This window comes from Lacerta agilis, chromosome 1 (genome assembly GCF_009819535.1).
Source record: "Lacerta agilis isolate rLacAgi1 chromosome 1, rLacAgi1.pri, whole genome shotgun sequence".
NCBI lineage: Eukaryota > Metazoa > Chordata > Lepidosauria > Squamata > Lacertidae > Lacerta > Lacerta agilis.
In genome coordinates this window covers 42,593,174-42,614,623 of record NC_046312.1, presented here as the reverse complement: position 1 = coordinate 42,614,623, position 21,450 = coordinate 42,593,174, and the positions used below count along the sequence as shown (strand labels likewise).

The window sequence follows — 21,450 nt, the reverse complement described above, 5'->3', positions numbered from 1 at the left end:
ATTAGTACCTCATTTACTAGCTTTGGCAGTGTTTGTGATGCCATAAAATATAAGCTGCTCTGCATTGCGCTGAGTGTATTGTTTACAAGTGATGAAAGGGCCAATTATGTGTGACATTGATAATGCTGTTTGCAGAATTTTCCTTACAAAAATCGCCAGAACGCTCTACTACTCCCCCCCCAATTCCTAATCCAGATGGGGATTTTGGCATGGAAAATATAGGGGCCTGAGCCATTATCTCTCACCATGAACCCAACTTAGACTGGGGCAACACTCCTGAAATGCAAATCATCCAGCTCAGGATTTATTTTTTTGGGGGGGGACCAAGTGCTAAAATTCCATCCTGCGCTAAGGTCCCAATTGGATTGTGTGCATAGTAGTGGTTATTTCTGCCAGAAAACCCTGTATTCAACCTGACATGAATATCTGAATTTATATATAATAAGCACAGCTTAAACACCGCACTGGTTGTTAAATCCTAAGCATATTTACTCAAAAGGAGACTCACCAGAAATCATTTGGAGTCATTCCAAAATTTATCATGCTTAGGCTTGCACTGTAAATACTTACGAGTTGCATATTGCTATTTTATCACTAAAAAATCACATCTTTTGCAATAGTAACCCAGTCTGATTGCTACGTGACTTTGTGTCTGCCGACTGCTTCAGTGAAAAAGACAAGGACCCAGACCGTGAAGGACAACAAAGACCCAGTGTGGAATGAAACGTTTCACTTTAGGATTCAGAATGAAGTAAAGGTAAGGAGCTGTGTCAACGATCTTAAACAGGAATTGCTACTTATTTAGGCAATCACAGAAGCAGAGGACTGGGAACTGCAGAGAAGTCACTTAAAAGCAGGGCCATAACTAATGAGACATCACTATGGAGATACTCCCAATATTTATTTCTCTTCCCACTTGTTAACATCCATACAAACAGGACTGTTCTACTTTCTGGGAGATGACACATACACAATATTAAACAGTTAAAAGTTAGAACAGGAATTACCCCTGAATTGACCTCTTGAACCTATAGCCCTTCAGATGTTGTTTGACTACAATCCATAATCTTTGACCATTGACCATACTGGCTGTGGCTGACGGGAGTTGGAGACCAACAATATCTGAAGGGTCACTGATTTCCCATCCTCACCTCTGGGGTGAGGCGTGTGACTGTGACAAACAACTTCAGCATTGTGAGGATGGTTATACCAGTCAGGGGGCCTTGGTTGGGTCTGTCAACAGTTCCTCATACTCGGGAGCAGGGCAAATCCAAGCTGGATGAAGGTTAAATTCATAGCTGGCACTAAGATAAATTAAGTTGTTGTCCCAGCAAAGGCCCAGGAAAGATTGGGAAAGGTTTATATCCTCTTAGGCAGCTCGTCTGTTTTCTTGGTAATCTTCTGGATCACAATACGTCCTTCTTTGGCTTCTCCCTCCTCCTGAGAAAACCCTGCTATTGAAATCCTATGGCTGTTGGATAAGCCCCCTCCAATGGCTGTGGATGTCTTGCTGGCCCATCTGCTTTTGAGGGGTTACGAATGAAGAGGGAGAGTCTGGATCACGGGGAAGAAGGTCCAGAAAGGGCAGCACAATACATTCTGATGCCTGAGGCGCAAAGACCCATTTGAAGCTGAAGGACAGTGGATTGACACTGAATCCTTCAGCACTAGGTGGGGGGACAATTTTATTCACCACAGCTGAAGGCAGCAGTCACTTATGGGTTGCGGGCAAGCCATGCGGTGTGCATACAGCTCATCCACTGACACCTTTTCATTGCTTCCTGTTCACACAGCATTTGCCACCTGAAGTACTGCTTCACTCTGACTATTGGTAGGGCCAGCCCTGAGTTCGGTCTGGGTGGGGGGGCATCAGCGGCTCAATTGTGAGCTCTTTGGGTCTTTGGTGGTACTGAAGTCCCCACTCCTCGTCCCTGGATGAGGTGCCCCTAGAGAGAGAGGCTAGTCTATGAGAGATTCTAAAGTTCTTCTCTGGCTTCTCTAGAACATTCTGGAGCTTAAAGTTACTGATGAAGATAAGCTTACTGCAGACGACCATCTCCTCACTGTTTTCTTTGATGTTTCTAAAATCCAACTTGGTGAAACAACCCGCCTGAGCTTTCAGCTGAATCCAAAGGTGAGTACTGCAAGTAAAAAGCAGGCTGTGTGACAATGTGTGGAAAACAAACACACATTTCTCTCAATTTTCAATGAAGTCGCCTTTCAGCTATTAAGCAATGGTACCATATAAAAGAATGACACTTGCTTTGAATACAGTGCTACCTCTGGTTATGAATGCTTCTGGTTACAAACGCTTCAGGTTACAGCTCCGCTAACCCAGAAGTAGCGGTTCCTGGTTGCGAACTTTGCCCCAGGTTGTGAATGAAAATCACATGCCAGAGGCACGCACACAGCAGGAAACCCCATTAGCGAAAGCGCACCTCAGGATAAGAACGGTTTCAGCTTAAGAATGGACCTCCGGAACAAATTAACCACTGTACATAGACAGCGACAAAAGAGTTTGGTGGCAACTTAAAGACTGACAAATTTTATCACAGCATAAGCATTTGTGAACTAGAGTGTGTTTCTTTAGATGCTGAAGAGAGAGAGAGAGAGAGAGAGAGAGGAGAGAGAGAGAACGTACAGAGAAACATATATACATACATGGGTGTAAAGGAAAAATAATATAATCTAAAGGTTAGATTAAATGGCAATGGAGTGGAAAAAGTATAGCCTGATAATTCAGTTAGTTTAAAATTATGCAAACCTACCCTTCACAACTTCACAAATTCTACAAGGCAGGCTTAAGCAGTATGTGGACTGAGAAACTCCCAGAAGTGCAAGCTGGATTTAGAAGGGCAGAGGAACCAGAGAACCAAATGGCAAACATGTGCTGGATTATGGAGAAAGGCTAGAGAGTTCCAGAAAAACATTTACTTCTGCTTCATAGGACTACGCAAAAGCATTTGACTGTGTCGACACAGCAAACTATGGCAAGTGCTTAAAGAAATGGGAGTGCCTGATCACCTCATCCGTCTCCTGAGAAATCTCTATGTGGGACAAGACTACAGTTAGAACTGGATATGGAATAACTGATTGGTTCAAAATTGGGAAAGGAGTACGACAAGGCTGTATATTGTCTCCCTGCTTATTTAATTTATATGCAGAATTCATCATGCGAAAGGCTGGGCTGGATGAATCCCAAACCGGAATTAAGATTGAGGGGAAAAATATCAACAACCTCAGATATGCTGATGATACAACCTTGATGGCAGAAAGTGAGGAGGAATTAAAGAACCTTTTAATGAGGGTGAAAGAGGAGAGAGCAAAATATGGTCTGAAGCTCAACATCAAAAAAACTAAGATCATGGCCACTGGTCCCATCACCTCCTGGCAAATAGAAGGGGAAGAAATGGAGGCAGTGAGAGATTTTACTTTCTTGTGTTCCATGATCACTGCAGATGGTGACATGAAATTAGAAGACACCTGCTTCTTGGGAGAAAAGCAATGACAAACCTAGACAGCATCTTAAAAAGCAAAGACATCACCTTGCCGACAAAGGTCTGTATAGTTAAAGCTATGGTTTTCCCAGTAGTAATGTACGGAAGTGAGAGCTGGACTATAAAGAAGGCTGATCGCTGAAGAATTGATGCTTTTGAATTATGGTGCTGGAGGAGACTCTTGAGAGTCCCATGGACTGCAAGAAGATAAAACCTATCCATTCTTAAAGAAATCAGCCCTGAGTGCTCACTAGAAGGACAGATCCTGAACTTGAGGCTCCAGTACTCTGGCCACCTCTTGAGAAGAGAAGACTCCCTGGAAAAGACCCTGATGTTGGGAAAGATGGAGGGCACAAGGAGAAGGGGACGGCAGAGGATGAGATGGTTGGACAGTGTTCTCGAAGCTACTAACATGAGTTTGGCCAAACTGCGAGAGGCAGTGAAGGATAGGCGTGCCTGGCGTGCTCTGGTCCATGGGGTCATGAAGAGTCGGACACGACTGAACAACAACAACAACCCTTCACAACAACTGTGGTTAGTTTTTAGCATTACTTAACTGTGACAATGGTACCTGAAGAAGTGTGCATGCACACGAAAGCTCATACCAATAACAAACTTAGTTGGTCTCTAAGGTGCTACTGGAAGATTTTTTTTATTTTTTATTTTGTTTCGACTACGGCAGACCAACACGGCTACCTACCTGTAACTGACAATATAGTGAGATCTTAAATGTATGCAAAATGAGCTTGTTGACCCTTCACAGCAGCAGTGGCTGTTGATAAACAAATCACCCACCTATAGAGGAGTACATATCTCTGTTCTGACCTAATTGAATAGAACTGAACAATTTGATGCTGAATACACCAGTGATTCGCATATCAACCATGTAAAGTATGAACAGTATGTGTATTTCTTTAAACACCTGAGTCCAGTCCAGACAGGGCAATGTACACCAGGACCCAAATCCAAAGAGTGCTAGTCACACCCAAGTCCCATTGAATTAAATGTGGCTAATTGTTTTTGACTGAAATTAAAGGAATTTGAGTTCCATATTTTCCCCTGAGTGGGACTGCAGCCAAAGCTGCTTGGTATGGAGAGCTAGCTGTCTTGGGACATTATCAGGCAAGGCACATCAACACGGCCTTTCATTAGTAGGATCCCACCCACCCCCTGGTCAATGGCTTCCACAGTGGACCTGAGAGGTGTAGCCTAGGGACAGCTGAAGAATCTTTACCAAAATGCTTATTTTTAGGCGAAATTGCTTGCAAAATGCTCATTTTTAGGGGAAACCATTAAAAAATGTGTTTATTAGCAGAAATCCACACTAAAATGCCAACCAAATTTCCAAGAGGATTAAAAAATAATACACAAGTTTCAGCAGAAATGTGGAGAAACTGGATTTATGACTGGAAAGATGAGAAACTGAGAAAACCAAAATTGTCAGGTCCTTCCATCCAAGCTGCCTCTGAGGTGACTTGGCTTCTCAGTCCTGCCCCCATGCCTTCCACTCTTGATGTGGACTTCTGAGTTGCAGAAGCGAGTTGTAACCCTGGTTGGCAGGGTTCTAGCTCCTATGGAATATTATGCTCTAGTCTTCCATAGCATGAATATCCCAACTCAGGGCATGGACTACCCATCACTTGACTATGTGTGAAATGGGGTTTATTATTCAAGGGAATGTGTGAACATGCATTATTGTTTTTGCTTTTTAAACTTTCAGGGTAAGGAGGAACTAGAAGTTGAATTCACAATGGAGAGCAGGTAAGAACAATTATTGTTGCATATACTGTTAACAAAACTGCCATGCAAAAAATAAAATAAAATGCAGTATTGACAAAGAGCTTGCCTTGTATCTCTCTTGGCACAAAACCTTTAATCTATATCTAACTAGGTGTTGCTGGTGGTGTGTATTCATATTCTGTTATTGGGGCAATAATGGTCACTGAAGGATCGATGTGGCATAGCAGGGGCTAACATATGGATGGGGATATTGTAGCATTTGCTAAAGGCCCTCAGCACTGGCTATTTATAAGGAGGCTATTGAAGACCAGGAATATTTCATCAAGGAGATTGCAAGATAGAACTACTCCTTTACTGTTTCACCTCAGTCGACAGATGGAGAAACCTTGTGACTGGATGGTCCATATAAAACTCATTGCATACAGAAAACTAGAGATCAGGGAGAAGATCTCCTGCACAGCATGTGCCATGATATTCCTAATCCAGAGCCTTGCATGTTCTACTGCAGTGTTTCCCAACCTTGGATCTCTAGCTGTTTTTGGACTACACCTCCCATCATCCCTAGCTAGCAAGGCCAATGGTCAGAGATTATGGGAATTGTAGTCTGAAAGCAACTGGAGATCCAAGGTTGGGAAACACTGCTCTGCAGCATTGTATAGGGCTCCTGTACAACCAGTCTTCTCTGTTCACTTCCATGGAGAGACAACTCTGTGTATCATTCTTGTACATACAACTTCTTCTTTTATCTAAATCAGGGGTCTTCAAACTACTGTCCATGGGCTGGATCCAGCTCACGAGGCTCGTAAATCTGGCCTGCGGACCCTGCCGCCCACTCAGTCAGTCCCTGCACGCTGAGGTAAACCTGGTGAGGCGAGGCGTTTCCTTGAAAAGAAGCTACGGATGCCTCACCGCATGGGGACTGACTGGGCAGGTGGCGATGCTTCCGCAGCTTCTGGTTGGCTGCAGGAAGCTCCTGTAGCCAATCTGAGTCCCCGTGCCCAAAAGTGTAACGGGAGCACTTGGCTTCCCTCTTGGGAGCGCGGCGGCGGCTCTACCAATGAAAGGCAGTGTCAGCGTTTACCTCATCGCGGCACGGGGCCTTTCATTGGTAGAGCTGGCACTGATGTGCTGAGCCCGGGTCCCTCAGCGAGCGCGGAACTGGCCTGGAAAGGAAAGCAGGGGGAGGGGAGGGGCTAGGGGAGAGGGGAGAAAGGAGGAGATAGAGTAGGCCCCCTCTGCTGTGATCCCTGCTGCCCAGGGCTGGGGTTGACCCCCGATTGTGTCTCCTTTTAGTATCTAGATATGGAGTGTATGTATATGGGTGTATGTATATATTTCATATGAAATGAAAATACGGCATGAGCACTGACCATTTGCATTACTGCTGACAGCTGGCTAGCAGTGACAAATATGGAACCGGATATTGACCATCTCATTAGCCAAAAGTAGGCCCATACTTCCCATTGAAATTCAGTCATACCTCTGGTTGCTTCCGCTGTGGGTTGTGTTCGTCACGGGATACGAACGCGCTGAACCTGGAAGTACCAGAACGGGTTACTTCCGGGTTCGGCGCTTTGCGCATGCACAGAAGTGCTAAATCGTGCTTCGTGCGTGCGCAGAAGCACCGAATCGTGCCATGCACATGCACAGATTCGGCGCTTCAGGTTCCGTTCTTTTCATGTTGCGAATGGGCCTCCGGAATGGATCCCATTCGCAACCAGAGGTACCACTGTACTTATAAGTTTGTTGATTAAAATTGTTCTTTATTTTAAATATTGTATTGTTTCTCCTTTTTTTGCACTACCAATAAAATATGGGCAGTGTGTATAGGAATTTGGTTATATTTTTTTCAAACTATAGCCCAGCCCCCGACAGTGTCTGAGGGACAGTGAACCCGCCCCCTGTTTAAAAACTTTGAGGACCCCTGATCTAAATGAATGGAAAATCTGCTCTAGTGGGTGGGGAAGCTATGTTTGTGCACCGGAGCTGTCATATGTGTAAGTATGGTGTGGAGAGATGCCAGTGAGAGACAGGTGGTCCAGGGGTTGCCTCAGAGCGCAGAGCTCCAATTTGTAGCATATGCCAGCCATGCGCTCAAGTCTCGTCCACCATATGGTTGTTCCCAGGAAGGGAGATTCGCCTCATAATCTGCTTGTCCTGAGTTTTTGTTACTTCAGAACTTGATGCAATTGGTTTAGTCAGATGTTCCACGTTGCTTGGAAGTCTGCTTGTTTAATTGCTTTTCCAGCTTTCCTTTAGGCCCCTCACACTGAAGTGTCCTCTGGAATGAGCATTTCAGAGAGGCTCCCCATTTCCTGGCATCCCCCCCTCTCTCCTGTTGTTTGCTGTCTTGGGCATCCTCCTGAACTCATACCCCTCCCCACACTGGAAAGGACACCATTCCTGGGGAAGGGCTGCAGCTCAGGGGTAGAGCATCTGCTTGGCATGCAGAAGGTCTCCAGCATCTCCAAGTAGGACTGGGAATGCCCCCTGTCTGAAACCTGGAGAGCTGCTGTCAGTCAGCACAGACAATACTTAGGGGCGTAGTGAGGGGGGGGCGGGGAGCAGGCCGCCCTGAGCAGCGCCCAGGGGTGGGGGCACCCCCCCCCCGCAATCAGCGGCGGTGCGCGGTGGCTGGCTTAGCCAGCCGCCGGTGCCTGCTTTCCTTTTTTTAAAAAAAAAAAATTAAAGGGCTTTTCTCCCCGCTGCCGGGGCAGCCAGCAAGGAGGGTGACACCCCCCATCCTTGTTGGCCCTCCTCACCCCTGCGGGCGGCTCTGCCCTGCTGCGGGGCGAAAAGCCCTTAAAAAAAAAAAAAGGCAACGCAAGCAGGCTGCTTGCCTTTGCTTTTCTTTTTTAAAAACAGCTTTTCTCCCCGGGACCGGGGTGGCCAGCGAGGAGGAGGGATGTCACAAGGGTGACACCCCCCCATCCTTGCTGGCCCTCCTCGCCCCTGCTTGCCTTTTTTTTTTTTTAAATGGCTTTTCTCCCTGCGGCTGGGGCGGAGCCTCAGTGACAGTGCGTCGTGATGTCACAACGTGACGTCACAATGCCCCGCCCCCAGGGATGCCTCCGGTCACCACCCCGGGTACCAAGGAGGCTTCCTCTGCCCCTGACAATACTCAGTATCAGGCAGCTTCCAATGTACCTGAAGAACTCCCAGGCCAATTCAGGATGCTGCCCATGTCCCTTCTTGGTCTGGTTTTGTGGATATTTGGCTGTGCCAAACAAATTGTGGAGCCACTAGGAAGCCACAAAAGACACAACTGCCAACGAATGAGAAAACAAAATGCAAATAAAATGCCACCCTTACAGTTACTGGAAGGGTATAATTTTCTTTTCTTTTCCCTCTCAGCCGGATGTCCCAGAGAAGATTTTTACTAATGGAGTTTTGGTGGTAAGTTTATTAATTCCTTATTTGACCAGCTAGTAGAGCTAAGGCTATAAAGTGCAGGCGCTCAAATTCTGAACACCTAAACACAACTTTCCTGTGCATGACAAGCTGGAACTGGAATTTGTGCTGCTTAGCTCGCCCCACTCAATTCCCCCAAGGTGAGGAAGCTCAGACTGGAACAGAGAAGCTTGGCTACAGTTTCTACACTCCACCTGGCACTCCACCATCAGATGAGTGCCACCAAGTGGTAAAAATCAAAGCATGCTATACCTGCCACCTTCATATTGAAGCTTCCTAAAACACTGAGATTGGGACATGACAGTTGATTTAAGCTTCTCTGTGCCTAACTTCCCCCCTTGTGCTGCCTAGTGAATTTAACAGACTCCAACATGTGCTGGCAGAATATTCATAACTATAAAACTGTGTTACATTGTTGGTGCAGGGGTGAGGAACTGCTGAGCTGAGGGGTGTTGTTGGACTACAACTCCCATCATCCCTGGCAATTACCCATACTGGCTGGGGCTTATGGGAGCTGGATATCAACAGCTTCCCCCACTCCTGCCCTAATGGATATTGCCGGTAGATTGACAGAAGAGAAATCCTTGTAAAGGAACCTACAATTTGGGCTACTTTACTAGTCAGGCTTGGTCCCAGCTCCTGCCCACCTAGCAGTTCGAAAGCACATCAAAGTGCAAGTAGATAAATAGGTACCGCTCCGGTGGGAAGGTAAACGGCGTTTCCATGCGTTGCTCTGGTTCGCCAGAAGTGGCTTTGTCATGCTGGCCACATGACCCGGAAGCTGTACGCCGGCTCCCTTGGCCAGTAACGCGAGATGAGGGCTGCAACCCCAGAGTCGGACACGACTAGACCTAATGGTCAGGGGTCCCTTTACCTTTACCTTTACTAGTCAAGCCAAAGATTGTGCTCGGCAGCCCCTCATTTCTCCCAACAGGTCTCCTGCTATCACCTCCCTAATGTTGAGCTTAGACACTGCTGCTTGAAGGTGCTCAAGGTGCCTTCAAGTAGCAGTCTCTAAGTCACCCACCCTGCCCCAGTCTTTCCCTAGGAAAGAGTGGGTGGGTGAGAGTCTCCTTGCCCAAGGGCTACTAAGCAAAGGAATGCAAGGTGCCTTTCCCCAGAAGCATTCAAGCAAACCCCACCATTCTGACCTTGGTCTTGTGTGGCTGAGGCATTCCAGGTGCCTTGGAAACAACCTTCAGCCTTTCTCCATACTTAGAAGGTGGGATCACTGCACAGCTGAAGGGCTGATCTTAAACCACCTCTGTAGGTTCAAAGTTGGCATAAGCATGGCCCATGCTCACCAGAAGGCAGTAACTAGTTTGTCACTGAAGCAATCCAGAGGTTTTCGATTGTTCCTTCATGGGCAAAATGCTCATCACTACGATGGGCAGGCAGTGTATCTGCTTTCTTTCTATTCTAGATTCCAAAACTATTTCTGTGGTAGTGGAGAGGGAGTCTGTATACTGCAAGGCAGTCTAGAATTCCTTTCTTTTGGGGGTTGGGCCATCTAGTATCGGAGGCAGGGGGCAGGATTTGTTTCCACAGTAATAAAGTCCCCCAAGTGCTGTGGTAATATTTTTCCCATAGGTGTGAACATCCATCAATAAATTCATTCCCTGACCTTGACTTCCCCTGAATTTTGTTCCTTTCCTAACAGTCTTTTCAGTTGCATCCTATTTGCTTGGCTCATTGTGGATGAGCAAATAATTCAATAAATTTATAAGAGAGATTACATTTTATGTAATGCTACATTGCATATAGTACTCAGAGAAGCCAGAGTTAAATCTACCTGAACACATAACCTTTGACCTGGAAGGTTTAAGTGTGGGGACTGGCTGTGGCTAAAATTAAACCCAAGTTTATTACATTTGCATCAGTTAGATTTCATGATAGCGCCTTACATAGCAAAACCAGGCTGCGGCATAAAAAATGTATATTTGTTCTACATTCACTCTTTGATTTTAATTTTTATCCTTTACAGGCGCGTGAAGTTGCCTGTTTGGAAGTTCAAATAGATGGGGGAAGAAGGAAAACAGGTAGGCAATTTTTAATTGGGGCTGGGGGAGTGCCTTAGTTTAGTGGGGGGGCAGTGGTATACCCAGTTCAATCTCTGGCATCCCAAGGTATCGTTGGGGTAATCTCCTGTCTGAAGCCCCAGAGAACTGCTGCCAGCCAGTATGAACAATAAAGAGCTAGATGGACCAATGGTGTGATAATGGTATATGGCAGCTTTCCATGTGTATATGTAATATAATAAAATAAGAACTAGCTGGTGATTTGTTTGCCTCTCTGGAGACCCAAGCTGGAGACCCAAGTTTGGGAAACACGGCTCTACCTGATAGGGGACCCTGCTGGCCCTGGCGGGAAATATCTTTCAGTGGCCTCTCCTTTCCCCTGATTCCTTCAAAATCTGCTGCAGTGGGTTGGAGGAAATTTGAGTACTGCCTCCTTTCCCCCTTTTGTGAGGGTTCTCCTCTATTGCACTGCCATCACTTCTGCAAACAGGAGGTGACTTTCCATTCGCAAAAAGGGTACAGTGGGTCCCAGACTACTTCCAGCATCTATAGACTATTTATGAAAACTTATTTTAAATCAATATTTTTTGGAGGGATTATTAATATATAGATCTCTGTAATGCTTCCCCACCACCACCTTTCTATAGAAAGAAAATTCACTCTTTCCGTGGGAGGATCCCATGAAGAAGCTCAAAACCTCACGTTGCGCACCTGGCTTTGCCGCGCTGCTCCTGCTAAATTTCACTACGTTAAATATAACCAATCAGAATTGAATATTGAACTGCCGAGGAGACAGCTTCTTACGGTATGTTGGGTTTTGTTTTTTTTGTCTCCATAATAAGGCTGAGGGGAGGCTGAGCCACAGACATTCGTCAGGTAGGAGCCAGGAGACACCGGGGTGAGAGCTGAGGCAGTGAAGCCAGAGGACACCCCAAGAGGCACAATCAGTCAGTGCTGGGCAAGACTATGCTTGCCAGCCTGTACTGGAAACTTTTATAGGCAAGCCCTTCCTGGTGAGGAGAGCCAGTGGCCAGTCTTGGGTGGGCCAGGACATTTCAGTACAGTAACTGGGAACTCCTCAAGTCAGTCGCGGAGGAATGGGCTTCGGTACCCGGGGCGGCGGGGGCATGGCACATCGCATGTGGGGGGCGTGACACGTCGCCCGCGTGAGCATTGTGCCAATGGGGCGGCGACCACCCAAGCGAGTGTCCCAAGGGGGGCGTGCCCGCCCACAGCGATGTCACCCCCCAGGCTGGCACCCGGGGTGGCCTCTCCCCTGCCCCCTTCTTCTGCCACTGCTTCAAGTGCCCAGGGAGACACTTTACCCTCATGGTTTACCACCGAGCAGCTGGTTCCTAGTTTTAGCCTCAGAAGAATAAGAGTTTGGATTTGATATCCCGCTTTTCACTACCCGAAGGAGTCTCAAAGCGGCTAACGTTCTCCTCCCCCCCCCCACAAAAGACACTCTGTGAGGTGAGTGGGGCTGAGAGACTTCAGAGAAGTGTGACTAGCCCAAGGTCACCCAGCATGTGGAGGAGTGGAGACACGAACCCAGTTCCCCAGATTACGAGTCCACCGCTCTTAACCACTACACCACACTGGCTCTCAGAAGTCCCTGAAAGAAAATATCAACTGCTTTAAATGATTTTCTCCTAGTGATAAATTTCATTTTATATGCAGGCCTCCCCAGAGACGAATGAGTCAGCAACTGTTCCCCTGAACACTCTTCCTATCCAAGAGCAAGTGACAATACCACCGGTGAGACTTCCTATTGACTTCTAGGGACAAAAAAACCCCACATCAACACTTAAAAAATAATAATGGGACAATATTGAGTGCATTCACCCCAAGAAAAACCATCCCATGTTAACTCTTTCTTGCCATTCACTTGAGGTAAAGCTTTCCTATGAGTGTAGCCCACATTATCTGATTTATATTTAGCTAGAGTCTGAATTGAGGGACCCAGGTGGCGCTGTGGGTTAAACCACAGAGTCTAGGGCTAGCTGATCAGAAGGTCGGCGGTTCGAATCCCTGCCACGGGGTGAGCTCCCGTTGCTTGGTCCCAGCTCCTGCCCACCTAGCAGTTCGAAAGCACGTCAAAGTGCAAGTAGGTAAATAGGGACCGCTCCAGCGGGAAGGTAAACGGCGTTTCCGTGCGCTGCTCTGGTTCGCCAGAAAGCGGCTTTGTCATGCTGGCCACATGACCCGGAAGCTGTCTGCGGACAAACGCCGGCTCCCTCGGCCTATAGAGCGAGATGAGCGCCGCAACCCCAGAGTCGGACACGACTGGACCTGATGGTCAGGGGTCCCTTTACCTTTACCTAGAGTCTGAATTATGTTAATGCTTTTGGCACCTTTCAGCACCACATGCAAGGCACATGGATAAGACAGTTTCACAATTTCCTGCCTGCCATAAATTATGGTGTAAACCAATCCATACTTTCATTATCACTCAAACCAGGACAGTACATATTTATTTAATTTGCTTGATTTGAAAACAGACTTTTTATCTCCCCGTCCCTCCTTCTTTACAAATGAAGATCTGTAGTCACAAAACTGCTCTTATCCCAAGTTCATGCCCATCATCCAGTAGATACTTTATCTATTGCCATCACCAATTTTTAACTTCATAATAAGGAGCTGATTGATTCTTTCATTATTTGGGCCATTGTTTGGGCCAATGTATCAACTGTTCTATTTTGAGATTCTGATCTACTTAAAAATACAATCTTGGGAATGCAGGTCCAATTTGGCATGGTTCAGAGGAAGATGGCAATTGCCATCTACATGTATTTTGAGTTACTTTTGGGGACAAGTGAAACCACAGAGGAATTTAAATACTTTCTTGAACAGACAGAAATGAATACTCAAATGTCCCTTGGTACTTAACAATATATGTTAAAGCTGAACTGAACTGAATATATTTCCACCAAGCATTTGCAGAACCTTCTGTCCACTAATGAAGGGAGATCATTTTTGCATCTTTTGGGATGTCTGCCACCCAGCAGTTACTTGTATTTCTATTTAAGCAAAAGATGGGAATAATCCCATAGCATCTCATTAAAGTGTACATTTAAAAAAACAAATGTTCACCCAAACTTTGGCCTCCCCCACCAAACGTTTGCCGACTCCTTTAATCTAGTTTTTTTGGGGGGGGAGGGTCTTCCCCCAGACATTCAAAATTCAAATGTAAACATTCAGTTCATCCTTCATGTATGTATTTTTGATGATTTTTTCCAGAACAAAACATTTGATTTGAGTGTGAAGTCAAAAGATTGGTAAGAAAACCTCTTCTAAACCTGAGCCTCCCCAGTCACATGTATTTCCCCTCACTCCTGATCTACTTTGCTTTTATATGGAATTCACAAACCTACAATGTTTTGAATGCCTGGCTTGAGGTGAATTAACACTGAAAACCATAATGTGTGAATGTAAGAAGCACATGCACCATCAAAGTTTTAGTACGGGTGGCGCTGTGGGTTAAACCACAGAGCCTAGGGCTTGTCGATCAGAAGGTCGGCAGTTCAAATCCCCATGACGGGGTGAGATCCTGTTGCTCGGTCCCTGCTCCTGCCAACCTAGCAGTTTGAAAGCACGTCAAAGTGCAGGTAGATAAATAGGTACCACTCCGGCGGGAAGGTAAACAGCATTTCCGTGCACTGCTCTGGTTCGCCAGAAGAAGCTTAGTCATGCTGGCCACATGACCCAGAAGCTGTACACCGGCTCCCTCAGCCAATAAAGTGAGATGAGCGCTGCAACCCTAGAGTCGTCCGCGACTGGACCTAATGGTCAGGGGTCCCTTTAACTTTAACTTTTTAAAACCATTTGTTGTCCAGGTGATCTGCCTTGAGAAACAGTTCTTAAGATGCATAACAATTACGTGGACCAAATGAGACACAATCCAGCTGTTATGTTCTAAGATTTCTATAGGTTTAAGCACACTTATTTATCTTCTGGATTCTATCCATTGCATTTAAGTGTGTTCAGATTTTAACAAAACCAAATTATGGGCAATGCTCAGAAAACATTGCTCACCGGAATCATATGCTCAGACTTCCCTCCCCTTTCTTTTTTCCATAGAAACCTTGAGCTTGGGCCTCCACTTACCTGCCTTTTTATTTACATCCTGCTTATACAGCCAGCGACACGCACCTGGTCCAGGAGGTGGCACTGCTGTCAGATTCCTCCTCCTTGGTCTCCGTGTTGCTGTTGTAAAACTAACTCATCAGGGAAGAGGGTGGAGACGTAACTTGGGTAGAGCAACAGCATAAATTTAAGGCTCATCCAGCACACACTTAAAGCACATGACTTCCCCCAAAGAATCTTGGGAGCTGTAGTTTAAGGGAACTGTGGGGGGTTGTCGCTTTGTGAGGGGGAAACTATGGTTCCCGGGATTCTTTGCAGGGAGTCATGTGCTTTAAATGTACATTGGATGTGTTGTAAAGATATGGCTTTAGTTAGCTCTGCCTGTCATTGGCTCTGGTTCCTCTTCCTGTTTGCTTTCCATTTTGTCAGCCGCGTTGGACAGCAGCCACCCATGACAGCAACCTATTCAGTTTGTTTAAAAAGCAGCTTGTGGTTCAGTATGGGGTAGGGGCAAGACTGCTACTGCTACATTCTACCCTAATGGTTAGAAAAAACACATTGTGCACACACGTGCGCATGCGAGCAAATGTTTCTTTGATAGATTGCAGCCAGCAGATGTAGCAGCCTTTAAAACTGTCTGCATAAATTTATCTTGGCCTTAGGACTCAGGGCCTGCTTTGTAAAAGGCCGAAAAGTCTTGATGTGCGTCTAGGATATGATCTGTGCTCAGATGAAAAGAATTTCCTACAGAAACGGAAGAAAGTGGTTGCTGATACTCTGAAAAGTCTTCTTCATTTAGACCAAGGCCTGAAAGACCACGAAGTAAGTGGATCACAAGAGTGCCATTTCCCCCCTACAGATCTTGGTATCTAGTGCTGCACTTAAGTATTTCTAGACTCTGGTTTTATGATGGGAAATTGGCTCTGTGGTGTTAGTTCTGTGTAGCCTATTTCTTCACTACTACAAAATGTTGTGACCCAGCCTTGCTGCATCTTAGAACCTTCTGCTTATCCTGCTAATGAGGCCCTGGACTTATTTATTTTAATAAATGGTGTTTTAACATGCCTTTCAGAATAAATTATGCTGCCTAGGCTGTATATATGTGTTGGCAAAGCAATACAGTAACATTATACAAAAGTTTTTTTTAAAAAAAGCTCGTATATTTCTTGGGAAGTGGCCATAGGAAACTGGCCTGAGATCTGCAGATGAAGGGCAGTATACAAATTTAATAAATAAAATAATAACCAATAAAAAACTGGTTATTTTCTTGTGCTCAACAGGTGCCTGTGATTGCTGTGACAACAACAGGAGGTGGAATGAGAGCATTAACTGCTATGTATGGCACCCTTTGGGGTCTCCAGAGACTGAAGCTTTTGGACTGTGTTTCGTATATAACAGGCTCATCAGGTACAACATGGTAAGGGATGAGAACTTTTTTAAAAACTGTGATTTGTGTGAGCTACTTGTGCTGAAACCCTTCTTCCAATATTGCGTCATTATTTGACTACCAGTGAAATCAGAGGCAATTATTAGTTGATTTCGTAGTGTACTGTCACAATTAAGTAGGTGTACATAGTTTCTCCTTTGGCTTTCCGCACCAGCAAGGAAGTGCTTAAATTTTGTGAATCTGCCAGAACGCCCTTGGTATTGCAAGTCTATACAGAATAATTTATCCTCAGTTGCTCTGTGAGTCAGTTGTTTGGTCAGGTCACAAGGCAAGGCTAATAATTGGTTACCTGGGAGTGGAGAAATGAGAACAGCGCCTCTCAGTATACGCAGAGTACTGTAAATTCTTCCTCTCAATAGCTCAGCGAGTTAATTGGTTTCAAAGAACACACTGAACTGAGCCAAATTTCCTAACAGATTCCTAACCCTACATATGCCTGCTCAGGATTACGCCCCATTGAGTTGAAGGGGGCTTACTCTCAGGTGAATGAATACAGTATAGAATTGCAGACCAAGATGCTAGAAGCTGGCAGAATAGTCTCTTTCCCCCTCACCCCCATGTCTGAGCGGGAAGAGTGGTGATTTGCTGATAGTTGATGGGCTGCTGATCTGTGTTTTCTTTTAAAAGGACATTTAAGCTAAACTAAAATTAAATAGCATATTTTAGATGATAGGGTGACTGAATTGTTTTTCCAAAGTTTTTCTCAGCTCAAGCATTCAAAGACAACATGTTTAACTTTCAAAGATAACACCTGCCTACAAAAGTGAGAAAGGAGTGGCGGGGGGGGGGGGGAGTGAGAGAGCCCATTTCTTTTGAAATTCCACACACCCCTTACTAGTGAATGGTTGAAAAAAAAATGTCTTGCAAAAGGTTCTGCACAACACTACTTGTATACTTAATGTGTATTATTCGGTCTGGAATAAAAACAAATCATATCTCCTTTCCTTTCTTTTCCAGGACAATGTCAGATTTGTATGAAGATGCTGATTGGTCAAAGAAAGATCTTGGGGAGATCATCAAGAAAGCTCGAATTCAAGCAGCCAAATCTAAAATTAGTGCCTTTTCCTTGGAAAGCCTAAAAGCTTATCATAAGGAGCTATGCCAGAGAACCATAGCAGGATATAAGACATCCTTCATAGACCTTTGGGGACTCATGCTCGAAGCCATGCTGAATGATGGGGTATTCTATATTTGTTTGTTTTCAGAAATATTACCTGTTTCTTCCTTCAGAATTATTTGTATCAACTGAAGATCTCAAGGCGGAGAAGAGTAGAATCCGTACATTGCCAAATTGATGCATAATGTCATCAAAATACACAGTTGCTAAATCTCACTTTGTTGTTGTTGTTCAGTCGTTCAGTCGTGTCCGACTCTTCGTGACCCCATGGACCAGAGCACGCCAGGCACGCCTATCCTTCACTGCCTCTCGCAGTTTGGCCAGCTCCTGAGAGCCAACCCTGCCATTCAGCTGCAATCAGTGGTCATCACCAGAAAACCTGAAAAGCAGCAGAGGCAGGGAGTAGTTTTTCACCCAAGCCTTTGGCAGAGCCGTAGCTATGGGGGGGACAGGGGACTAGCCAAGTGTTTTGCCCCAGGTGAAGCCTTCAGAGGGTGCCATTGAGACACAACCATATGTGTCTAGTACAGAGATGAAATCTCACTTACCATTCCCCAAAGCAGAGGAGAAACGAGGCTTTATTTCACCTGGGTCAAAGACCCAGTTTGGCACCCCCTATGCACATTTGCATGGAGAAACACATAGACTGAGAGCCTCAATGGCACCCTCTGAAGGCTTCACCTGGGGCAAAACACTTGGCTAGTCCCCTGTCCCCCCCATAGCTACGGCTCTGCCAAAGGCTTGGGTGAAAAACTACTCCCTGCCTCTGCTGCTTTTCAGGTTTTCTGGTGATGACCACTGATTGCAGCTGAATGGCAGGGTTGGCTCTCAGGAGCTGGACAAAGTCAAGATATTTCTGATGGTTCACTTTATTATTAATCATTTTAGCTCCATGCAATTTGCAGTTGGTCCGACAGCCAAAGTCTATTCCCACATTGACTTCAGCAGCAAAAATTTTCACTTTAGATGAGCCAGCTGCTCTTCTTTTCTTGCTTTGCCTTTTTCTTGCTTTGCCCTTGCTTTGCAAAAAATAAAATAAAATAAAATAAAATAAAATAAAATAAAGGCTATACCATATTTCCCTGATATAGATGGAATAAGATGGGGTATGGAGGATGTTGCCTTTGGAAAGTGCAGTCTAAGCAACCATATGTGTCTAGTACAGAGATGAAATCACTGCAAACTTGGGCAGCTTCTGTATCAGCCTTCCCAAATCTGTTGCCACCCAGGCATTGTGGACGGCAACTTCCATCAACACAAGTCGGCATGTCTGCAAGTCAGGGGTGATGCGGGGTAGTAGCTCAGAGCAAATGAAGGGCAGCCAAGTTGGGGCAGGCTGTTCTATACTGTTCTTTCATGGCTATTTTTCATGCTGTGCTTTGAATTTATGCTGGATCCTTTAAAAAAATGCAATACTTAGGAGGGATTTTTGTTGTGATTGCAACCTGTAGGGACAAGGCCAGGCCTTGCATGATTCACAGGGAGGCAGCTGCCTCAGGCCACAAATTCTGAGGGTTGGAAAGCAAATAGGAATGTTCCGTGTGGTCTCTGCCCTGCAGCCCCTAAGCTAGCTAGCTTGCTGCCCTAGGGTGGAGTGAAGGACTTTGGCCCATCACTAGTGATTCAATTACCTGTATAGTCAGATTTTGTGCACAGAATGGGAAATGCACCATCTTGTCCTTTGCCTCAAGCAGCAAAATGGCTTGGGCCGCTCCTGTGTAGGGAGGGAACATGTAGCCTTTCCTTCGTTAACCTGTAACATAATTGAAATCCCCCCTTAAAGGCAGGAAATGGTTAGCTATTTAATTTATTATTGTATTTTTTTACTGCCAGAGAGGGGGAGAGGTGCTTGTGGAATGTTTTACCTCAGGTTTCACAACAACCCAAACAGCTTTGGGTACTGTGCACCTCGATTTGAGGGCTGGATTATACCATTTGCTGTTCGCCTGAGGCAGCAAAATGTTTGGGGATCAGCCTTGCAAGTTCCTATTTTCCCCAGATAATCAAATGTATAATGTGTATTTATGTTCCCTACAAAAACCCAGAACAACCACCATAAACTCTCAGATCAACGACGAGCAGTGAGCAAAGGCCAGAACCCTCTTCCAATCTACCTGGCTTTGAACGTTAAGGACAACGTTACCACAAGAGATTTTAGAGGTAATGTTTTCCCAACCCTTTTCATATTTTAAGTTTGTGTGACAAATTACATGGTCAGGTATGCACATATCAGAACCAACAAAAAGGGGAAATTCATCTTCTGATAACCATACAAGGGACTCAAGCTGAGCTCAGGCACATGGGCAGCAGCATTATTCTGATCCTTTCTTCCACACCAGGTATAGGGAACCTTTGGTCCTCCAGAAGTGGTGAAACCAGGGCTTTTTCAACTGGAACTCACTGGAACTGAGTTCCGGCACGTCTCAGATGGGCGCCATTGCCATTATAAGATAACAAAGGAGGTGTTCATGGTGAGTTCCGGCACCTCTTTTTCTAGAAAAATAGCACTGGGCGTGCATCATAACTGCCCACTGGCCTCACTTTCTAGAATTGATGGAAACTGTCATTCAGTCACATCTGGAGGACCCAAAGTTCCCACTACAAGATACAACTGTGCCAGCACCCTTCCAGATTGTGATGAAGGATAACTGGTGACACCACCTTAACTTTACCCTACAAGTCATTTATTAGACCTAGAATGGCCACCTGTTGAAAAAGGATACTGGATTAGGTGGTCCTTTCACCCAATCCAACAGGGATCTTCATATGTTCTTAACCAACTGTGTAGATTTAAAGGAACTTTCCATTGTCACAGTTTCTGAAAGGGTAGCCATGTCAGTCCGTCTGTCCTGAGGCACCCTTGAAGGCTAAGACACTTATTATGGCATAAGCTTTCATGGACCATTGTTCACTTTATCAGATGTATACAGCATTATTCTGGGTGACAAGTACATGTGGCGTGTATATTTTAGGGAGTGGGGTGTAAAAATACAGTATTGACTGTGCTAATTACTTTATTGACAGTGACTATTCACAGTAAAATGGTACCTGATAATACAAACATCCTGGGATTGGTAAGCCAGTCAACACAAACATTGTGATAAAATCCATTCTTCTATAGCACTGAACCCTTGATGTACCATAATTCAATGGTTGTCCTCTATATATAGGATTACAGGCAGTAATCCTATATATACACTCCCTGGTGTATCTACAATAGAATGCAGCAGTGACACCATCTTCCTTCTCATGGTGCCACTGCCACTTGCTGGGATTGGGGACAAGGTAGGGGGAGGCAGCAGTGAGGGCAGGGGAGCTATGGACCACCCCAACCTGGGGCTCCCCTGATCTCACAGCCTCCTCGTCCTGGAATGTGCAGAGCCACAATCAGGAGGGCACCCTTACTGCTCTGTCCCTTTCACATGCTGCTGCTGAAGCATGCATAAGGTCGGGGAAACACAAGGCAGTCCACCATTGTTTTATACTTTTTAAATATTGCGTATGGCCCATGAGGAAGACATTGACTTGGAATGTGTTGGGCTGAATAAAACACTTCCTTGTGTCTCTAAACACTTCCTTGTGTATCTTTTGTATTTCCTTCTTTTCATTTTCCTGTAGGTGTTAAAAAGCAGAAATGAGTTGTGGAAGTTGTTATTTAAATACCTAATCCTTTTTGATGGATACAGATTACTGGGCTAATTATGATCTGAATCAAAACTGAAAATAAGCATACTGGGTAACCCCCTCGTGTGATTACTTTCAGCTAAGAAAGCCTCCCGTTCTCTTTCCATAGTATAGTAAATGTGTTGAATGTTGGCTTCCTTGCAGAGTGGGTAGAGTTCACACCATATGAGGTGGGCTTCCTAAAATATGGAGCGTTTGTTCGTGCTGAAGATTTTGGAAGTGAGTTTTTCATGGGGCACCTGATGAAGAAGCTCCCAGAATCAAGGATCTGCTTTATGCAAGGTGACTTTTTATGTCTGAGCTGGGTGGGAGGGAGGACATACCTTGACAAGAAGGCAGGCGATGATTCATTCAGTAATGTGGGTACAGCCTGTGCTACTTGGGGGGAAAAGGGGGGTGCTGATGCATATCAGGTTTCTGTTACATTTCCATGCTCACTGTGTCTTTTGT

General features: G+C 45.3%; 1 protein-coding gene across 1 annotated transcript in view; it reads left to right on the top strand.

Moving 5' to 3' along the window:
• Positions 1 to 21,450, top strand: part of LOC117061562 (cytosolic phospholipase A2 epsilon-like) — a 41,928-nt gene that overhangs the window by 13,973 nt on the left and 6,505 nt on the right. The window contains exons 3-16 of the mRNA XM_033174450.1: positions 621 to 757; positions 2,003 to 2,134; positions 5,218 to 5,258; positions 6,243 to 6,345; positions 8,592 to 8,633; positions 10,633 to 10,687; positions 11,314 to 11,471; positions 12,347 to 12,424; positions 13,907 to 13,944; positions 15,415 to 15,574; positions 16,033 to 16,169; positions 17,157 to 17,379; positions 19,362 to 19,476; positions 21,145 to 21,282. Coding sequence (XP_033030341.1) covers positions 621 to 757; positions 2,003 to 2,134; positions 5,218 to 5,258; positions 6,243 to 6,345; positions 8,592 to 8,633; positions 10,633 to 10,687; positions 11,314 to 11,471; positions 12,347 to 12,424; positions 13,907 to 13,944; positions 15,415 to 15,574; positions 16,033 to 16,169; positions 17,157 to 17,379; positions 19,362 to 19,476; positions 21,145 to 21,282 — 1,557 coding nt within the window. The remainder of the gene's footprint in view (positions 1 to 620; positions 758 to 2,002; positions 2,135 to 5,217; positions 5,259 to 6,242; positions 6,346 to 8,591; positions 8,634 to 10,632; positions 10,688 to 11,313; positions 11,472 to 12,346; positions 12,425 to 13,906; positions 13,945 to 15,414; positions 15,575 to 16,032; positions 16,170 to 17,156; positions 17,380 to 19,361; positions 19,477 to 21,144; positions 21,283 to 21,450) is intronic.